At 50.9% G+C, this 7496-nt stretch overlaps 3 protein-coding genes across 3 annotated transcripts; 2 read left to right on the top strand and 1 right to left on the bottom strand.

Moving 5' to 3' along the window:
* The first annotated feature begins 1035 nt into the window (after positions 1 to 1035).
* Positions 1036 to 2927, top strand: LOC6599849 (ribonuclease Oy). Its single transcript, XM_002024962.2, has 2 exons — positions 1036 to 1128; positions 1460 to 2927. The coding sequence occupies exons 1-2, from the start codon at positions 1064 to 1066 to the stop codon at positions 2421 to 2423; spliced, it is 1029 nt and encodes a 342-aa protein (XP_002024998.2). The 5' UTR covers positions 1036 to 1063; the 3' UTR covers positions 2424 to 2927.
* Positions 2919 to 5440, bottom strand: LOC6599850 (UBX domain-containing protein 4). Its single transcript, XM_002024963.2, has 5 exons — positions 5255 to 5440; positions 5011 to 5145; positions 4142 to 4941; positions 3450 to 4078; positions 2919 to 3386 (listed from the first exon to the last, which is right to left on the bottom strand). Exons 1-5 carry the CDS (start codon positions 5334 to 5336, stop codon positions 3038 to 3040), a joined length of 1995 nt encoding a protein of 664 aa, XP_002024999.1. The 5' UTR covers positions 5337 to 5440; the 3' UTR covers positions 2919 to 3037.
* A 199-nt stretch (positions 5441 to 5639) lies between these two features.
* Positions 5640 to 7109, top strand: LOC6599851. The gene is made up of 2 exons (XM_026991558.1): positions 5640 to 6550; positions 6606 to 7109. The coding sequence occupies exon 1, from the start codon at positions 5769 to 5771 to the stop codon at positions 6252 to 6254; it is 486 nt and encodes a 161-aa protein (XP_026847359.1). The 5' UTR covers positions 5640 to 5768; the 3' UTR covers positions 6255 to 6550; positions 6606 to 7109.
* The last annotated feature ends 387 nt before the right edge of the window (positions 7110 to 7496 follow it).

Here is a 7496-nt window from a genome sequence, read left to right as displayed (position 1 = left end):
AAAAACTAATTTTTTATTGACCCATTTTGTTTAAACCTACTTATATAAACAAACCAGTGAAATGGGGTCGTTAAAATTAGCCCATCTTGTAGGGAAATTGAGTCATCAATCTTATAAAACTATGTGGGCATGGCTAAATGTTCCATATAGATAGTATTATTCAACGGAACAAAGAATTGGTCGTTTTTTGAATTGAATTTGATTTCGCCGCAGTTCGCCGCAGTTCGCCCCAGTTCGCTTTAGCAACAATGAGTCTCATTCCATACACAAAAGTTGCAGCAACATTTACTTGAAAACCGTTTTTTGGTCAAAATAAAATACATAAAGGTAATTAAAAGAAGCAATCTTGTAGAAAATACATTTATCTATGGGATAAAGCTAAGTGTGCAAATCTATATAGCTTGAAATATAGGCAATACCCGATTCGCCGCAGTTTCGATATTGCAACAATGAGTCCCATTCCATGCACAAACATGTTGCTAATTCCATGCACACATACCCTGGGGGAAATGGATGTTATAGAATTGTGAATACGTTTGTCTTCCAAGGCTCAGTAGGTATCAGGATCGACATAAATATATACAAGATACTAATTATGTACTTGAATATGTCTAAAGAATATCAATTTGAGAAAAGGTCTTAATAAATTACGTCTGATCTTCATATAAAATTAACGAAATAGGGTGTACAAAGGCCTATACGCGCATCATGTCTTCAAATACCAGCAACATTGCGACTGTTTTTTTTGTTGAACTATTTTGTTTAAACCTTGTTTTAGTCAAAATACAACAAAAGCAAGGACTAAAAACTAACCAATCAAGTAGAAAATTGATTCATTAATCGGATAAAATTATGTGGGCATGGCTAAATGTTCTATATAGCTAGTAATATTCGTCGGAATATCAAAAACGAGGAATATGTAACATAGAACTTGACTTCGTCAGTATATTTACGGTATATTTTTCAAATGAGACGGTATGTTTCGGTATATTTCTGAGGGTCGGACGGTATAATGGCTGCGTAGTTTATTTATTATTTACAAAAAAACTGCATTAAAAAAAAAATGCAGAGCCAGCAAATTGCACTAGTGATAGTTTTTCTCGGCTGCCTTCTCGTGGCACCACTGAGGTGAGTCCTGTGCCCTAAGGAGAAAGTGGAAGAAACTTCGAGTTTGTTTTTGGTTGCGTGGGGCTGAAGAGGGAGACCTGGAATCGCACGTCCCTCTTGGACTCCAACACCCCCACCTCATCAAGGACAAGCACTCAATGTCAATGGTGAACCAGTTTCGATGGAGTCACAATCCTTTGTCGCACACCTGCACACACTGTAGGACCGTGGGGGGAGGGGCGGGCGTCAAGTTCAAGGTTGACCCAGTAACCCCCTTCGCCCAGCCGACAGCAACGCGACAAAGAAAAGCAAACAAAATCTATAGAATTACTCATTTGGGTATCAATTACAGTGCCCACGACGACATATCGAATTCCGATGAATCAACCTCCGGTTTTGTGGAAAGGCAGCCACAAAGGAAAACGCTGCCCGACAATGGCAGTGACAGTGACGATGGCGATGGCGATGACGATGACGACTCCTTGTATCCCTTCGATGACTCCGGACTGTTAGACGATCCAACGCGGGCGATGGAGAGGCATCAGCGCGTCCACGACCACAACTGGGATGTGCTGATCTTCACCCAGCAATGGCCGGTGACCACCTGCTATCACTGGCGCGAGGACAACCCCTCGCAGGAGTGCTCGCTGCCGCAGAAGAAGGAGTTCTGGACCATACACGGCATCTGGCCCACCAAGCTGGGCTCCCTGGGGCCCTCGTTCTGCAACAAGTCGGCGGAGTTCGATGTGGACAAGCTGGATGGGATATCGAATCGGCTGGAGACCTTCTGGCCGGACCTGAAGGGGGCCACGTCGCAGGAGTGGCTGTGGAAGCACGAGTGGCAAAAGCACGGCACCTGCGCCATGCTCATCGAGGAGCTGGACGACGAGCTCAAGTACTTTGCGCAGGGCCTCAGCTGGCGGGAGCAGTATATCATGTCGCGCATCCTGGACGCCTCGGACATCCACCCCGACTCGAACAACACGGTCACGGCCATCAACAATGCCATCGTGAAGGCGCTCGGCAAGAATCCCTCCATCCACTGCCTCTTCGATACGAAGCACGAGATTAGCTATCTCTCGGAGATCCGCATCTGCTTCAACAAGTCCCTCGAGCTGATCGACTGTGACGGGGTCAAGCTGGGCGATGCCGTCTCCATCAAGTATCCGGGTGGCAATGTGACCACCAATTGCCACATCAGCAGCCTGGTCCACTACCCCAGTCTGGTGCCGCCGCTCCAGCGCAAGCGGGAATGGAAGTTCCCGCTGGTGAACGTATACAAGCTGCTCCAGTTTCTTATGTGGTTCACCCTGTAATGAACCGTGGATTGAAAGTTGAAAGAAATGATCTTATATTTTGTATAGACTTAGTTTTTGGGATTGCACTCCCTTTGGGAAGACGAAGAGGCGCGCCTTAGGAGGACTGGTTGACTCCTATTAGTTTTTTCACCACACTCCTACACCCTTACACCCTCTCCTGACACTACTCTCCTACCGGTGGAGGAGTCTGCACTGCGTCGAGGCGTAACCCGAAATCCAAGTGGTATTTATTGTGTATAGAAGGAAATACATATGTAGCAAATCATCAAATTAAGGGACTTTTTCCTTTTGTGAGCCCATAAAAAAGACAAGACCTCAAGACAAGGACTATTTGTTCATCATCCTCATAGTTTGTTTCACACCTCCCCAGAAGCCCATCCCCCACATCCAGATCTCTGCAGGATCAGTGGCGTGGCCCCCTTTCCCCTTACACCCCTAACTCTTAAGGATAACCATAGCCCTACGACATTTGTTCAATTAAACACGACTTAATATTTGGAATATTGTCTGATTGATTTTCAGTTAAATATTTATATTAATTTTGTTGTAACAGGTTATGCAGTAGGCTGATGTCTATCGAGTCCTTCGTTGTTCCTTCCTTCTTTCTTATTTTATTGCTGCTGCGTGGAGTTGCCGTTGTAGGTGGCCTTGTTGTCCTTGTCGTCCTTTGCGTCGTGCAGCCGTCGTATGTTGGCATTCCCATAGCGCGGTGCCTGGTATCCCCCCGGTCGTGCCTGGAACTGTTGTTCCTGAGCCTGTGCCTGGGTCGTGGCATGCGCCAGCACTGTGGGCGGCGTCTGAGCAGGTTGCTGTCCAGCAGCATCGTTTCCTGTTCCCGGCGAGGCTGGCGCTGGCGGTGTGGTTGATTCTGTCTCGGGTGCCTCTGGCGCCGGCTGCGGGTTGAGGCCTGGCGCCGGCATGGGGCGCATCGAGAACATATCCATGTTTCGGCGAGCGGCACTGCGAGAACAACAGGTTACGAAATGCCAAATCAATCCTTCAATCACATTATTGAGTACTCACGCATCGCCCTGGACCAGGACCACATTGGCACCGCCGTCACGACCTGGCCAGCGAACGTTGGCCAGCATCACGGTGACCTGCTGCGAAATCGGACGCCATCCATTCTTGCGGATGTAATCGAAAGCCTTGGCTGCCGGCGTAATCATCGCCCACATCACAGTGGTCAGCATGGACATCAACGAGCCCCCGGTGCGCACCACGCGGTTGACCTGCTCCTTGGTCAGGACCAGCACCACGGCATTGGGCACCAGATTCAGCTCTAGCAAGGTCTTGACCTCATCCTCTGTGCGGAACTCCCGCCGGGGGTAGCTTGTGGCCAGAGTGAAGTCGCGCCTATCGGTGCCCGACAGCAGCTCATTCCGCACGTAGATGCGAACGGTGCCGAGCAGAGCGCCGATCGGGAAGGACTTGGTGCGCTGCACGCCATCGGGCAGACGGATCTGCAGACGCGTCTGATCCGCGAAGCTAAACGAGTCGGACATGACGGTCGCTGCGCTCGTGTTCGCTGCGATGTGGACGTCGTCATCTGGGATCACGCGATGCACCTGCTCCGCCCGATCGGCTGCGATTTGGGCGCGAATGCGGTCGCGAGTCTCCTGCTCCTCCTGCCGATTGCGACGAATGCGTTCCTTCGAAATGACAGGAGTGTGAATTTACAGATTTACAGAATTTTTGCTCTCTTCTGCCGTTACCTGCATATTTTTAAGCTCCTGCTCCTTGGTGAGCGCCTCCTGGGTCTGGGCCTCCTTTCCCTCTCGACGACGCCTTAGCGTGTTCTCCCTCTCCCTCTTCTGTCGTTGCTCCTGCTCCTGTTCCTGCTCGCGGCGCTTCTCTTCCTGCCTGTTCTGTATCTCAGCCATCCGCACGGCAGAGTCGGTTGGCTGTTGCTGTGTCGGTGTCGGTATCGGCTCGGCCGGTGCCGATACTGCTGCCGAGGCAGCTGTGGCAGGCTGAGAGGAACTTGAACCGGAGCCCACTAAAGTCAGCAACTCTGCAGAAGCCGATGTCTGAACGGGCAATGGGGGCGACGGCCGAACCCCCGCCGAAGTCGTCGAGGGGTTCTTATTGTCTCCTGCGGCGATTGTGGATCCGATTACTGGTGTATCTGGAGGCTCAGCCCCAGTCTTAGACGAAACGCTGGGCTTCTCGGGGGCTGCTGTCGAACTGCTGTCTAGCGCCGGTGTCGAAGTAGTTGATTTGCTGGCGAGACTGGTTGCTTGCGGCACTTCATCTGTTTTGGGTTGCTGTGCCTTTTCACTTGCCGTGTCATCGGCTCCGGCCATTTTTCGCGACTTTGTCTCTCGACTGGGTGAGGGGCGACTGCTGTTGCTAGTGGCGGCCTGCTGGTTCTCCTCCCGTTTACCTGACAGGACAAGGACTTTGTCGATTTTGGCGACCAGGTCTTCGGCACTGCCAATGATGCCAGTGGCCACATCCAGGGGTGTGCCCGATTTGCCAATAAAGAAGATTGAAGGAATGGGTACGACTTTGTCTAAAGGATTGCGAGGACAATGATATCGAATGAGTTCCGTGGAGCATTGACTGCAAGGGCTGTACTTACAGAGGGACATGAACTGGCCATAGGCTGTGCTGTTGCCTTGGACTTTGATGGCCACAAAGTCCGAGGTCTCTAGACGGGAGCGCACTTGCTGATCGTCCACGAATCGCTCCAGCTTGCTGGACAGCTCGTTCTCACCTAGGGGGGGGGAGTGAATGGAGTAAACGAATTGATTATTGACGATGACGTGGTGCGTGAATGAATGTTTGCTGTGCTGTGCTGGAGGATTTCCTCCCAAGTGCCCTACCTTGTATAAACACGACAAAGATGGCATTTTTGGATTTGGATTCCGCCACGGCTTCCGCTATGTTGCCCGAATGCCAGTTCATGTTTCTGCTTCTTTTCGATTATGGTTATGTGTGTACCACTGCTTTTTGGTCGGAAGGGAAGGTTACGGAAAATTTAGCCTGAGGTTTGTTTTTCCAGAAAAAAATAGTTTCGACAGCTGACGATGACTGTGTGTTATCGGGGGACGCTCGGTGTTGCCAACTCGGTTCACACTCCGGTATATCGGATATATCAATTTTATAACCACCACTAGCGATCAGCTGTCGCGATTTATCGAAGCACTGCCATCTCAATTGTGGGGGTTACTCCCAATTCTCCGCCCAGCCTCAGCCACCAGAAAAACAATTGATAAAGGAAGAAGAATAACAGACTCAGCTGTTCGTCTGAAAACGGCATCTGGACAGCGTCTTCAGGATTCTGGTGTCTGGTGCGATGGAAAGACCGACAAGACAAAATCGCGTGTGCCGTGAGGAATGGGCCTGCCTGTATCGGCCCCGCGAGCCCACTGCGTGGTGCCTGCCACCTTCCTGCTGTTCTCGCGCCAGGAGCAAATTGGGCCGCATCTCGACCGAGTGCAGCGAGAGGAACGGAACCAAGACGACGAGCTGATACCCTTCAAGGATGTGGGCGATGCGCACGCCCTAAACGTGTGGCGGAGCGGTGCATCTACTGGACTGACCAGCAACATCTACTGGTCCGATACGGAGGCTCGTCTCATCGAGGTCGCCCGCCTGGATGGCACCAGTCGGCGGAGCGACTGGAGCACCGGGGACATTGATCAATACGGGCCAGAGCCGCAGCCTCGCCAAGGACGTGCCCTGCATCCCGCCAGCGACTGCCCGAATTTACCCCTGCCGGTGTCCAGCAAGAATATCCGAGCCCAGGTGAAGCTCTCTCTCCTATTCAGATGTCTCTTCTCGACAGATGTCGGCAGCCATCGGGCTATTATTCGGGCCTGAGTCGATGGAACAACATTGCCGCCTAGGGGGATTTGTGTACTGGCTGGACGACAAGACCGGACTGGAGAGGATCACTGTCAACGGAGAGCGTCGTTCCGTAGAGCTGCAGCGACTGTCGCAGTTCACCGGCATCCGGGCCGTGTGGACACCGGATGCGAAAGTGCTGCGCGGTCGCCCAAATTGTTTCCACATCTGCCTAGCCAGCGGGGTGTGACACGCAGTAATCACGACGTCTGCTCGTGCCCCAAACAAAGAATCGAGCACTAATGGCTCCATCGAATAAATTAAATAAGGCAGTAAGCATAGCCAAAAATAATTGAAAATCACTGCATACTGATATTCTCCACGCAGGGAAGCACGCCGTCAAGCACTCCCTTTTAAAAATGCAATAGAGAACCTACTGGATATTGCATTTGAGGTGCAATGCGACCGAGCTGCGGATGAAGATGGCGCGAAAAGACTCTGGAAGAGTGGGCCAGGTTACCACTACCACAATTCCTTCTACAAGGACCACAGCGTCCCCAACGAATGAAGGACAAGTAGCTCAGTATGCCGAAAGCGGAAGGGGATGATTCGCCCGATGAGTTTCAGCATGAATAGTATAAGTACCACCAAATGTATGCCACAATTTTGGCTAATTCTCGACCCATTGATCAAACAGCAGTCAAGTTTTTAGCGGAGTATAGTCCGGTCAAACAGATGCTCGAGAGGCATCGGGATCCGTGTACCCATACCCAGCCGCGATGAAACTGAGGAGCTGAGTTAAAAGTTGAGCTGGCCAACGCTGGAGTGCGTGCGGGCGTTGGGCGCTGCGTCGCCACTGCAAATTGATTTGTTCCTTTTGTTTATAATAATGATCCGATCTGATCCAGATTCGGCAATCTGGTAGATATCGTCATTCTCTATGATTAAGCGTTTTTATTAGTTTTCTCGAATGTGCAATATTGTGGATGCAACAGATTTTCGTCCTTTGTGTGGGCGGAAGGGGGTGGGGCGAAATACACTTGTAACAGTGACATATCACAGAAGTCTGGATACAAAATGACGCTGCTCTAGCTCTTATAGTCTCTGAGCACTAGGCGCTCATAGGGACGGACAGAGAGAGATGGCTCAATCGACTCGGCTATTGATGCTGATCAAGAATATATGTATATACTTTATGGTGTTGCGTCCCCACCTAAGCTTGAGATTCCTGCCGTTGCAGCTCCCATCTTAGCCCCTGCTGACCAGCCAAGGGAAGCT

This window comes from Drosophila persimilis, unplaced genomic scaffold, assembly GCF_003286085.1.
Source record: "Drosophila persimilis strain 14011-0111.01,24,50 unplaced genomic scaffold, DperRS2 tig00000676-arrow-arrow-pilon, whole genome shotgun sequence".
NCBI lineage: Eukaryota > Metazoa > Arthropoda > Insecta > Diptera > Drosophilidae > Drosophila > Drosophila persimilis.
This window is presented reverse-complemented; position numbering and strand designations above follow the sequence as displayed.

Excerpts from the sequence above, each read along its gene's own strand:
- LOC6599849 (XM_002024962.2), top strand. The coding sequence starts at position 1,064 with ATGCAGAGCCAGCAAATTGCACTAGTGATAGTTTTTCTCGGCTGCCTT. Across the intron at positions 1,129-1,459 it reads CTTCTCGTGGCACCACTGAG|TGCCCACGACGACATATCGA; the intron begins GTGAGTCCTGTG and ends TATCAATTACAG.
- LOC6599850 (XM_002024963.2), bottom strand. The coding sequence starts at position 5,336 with ATGAACTGGCATTCGGGCAACATAGCGGAAGCCGTGGCGGAATCCAAA. Across the intron at positions 5,146-5,254 it reads CTTTGTCGTGTTTATACAAG|GTGAGAACGAGCTGTCCAGC; the intron begins GTAGGGCACTTG and ends CCCCCCCCCTAG. Across the intron at positions 4,942-5,010 it reads TGGCCAGTTCATGTCCCTCT|ACAAAGTCGTACCCATTCCT; the intron begins GTAAGTACAGCC and ends GCAATCCTTTAG.
- LOC6599851 (XM_026991558.1), top strand. The coding sequence starts at position 5,769 with ATGGGCCTGCCTGTATCGGCCCCGCGAGCCCACTGCGTGGTGCCTGCC.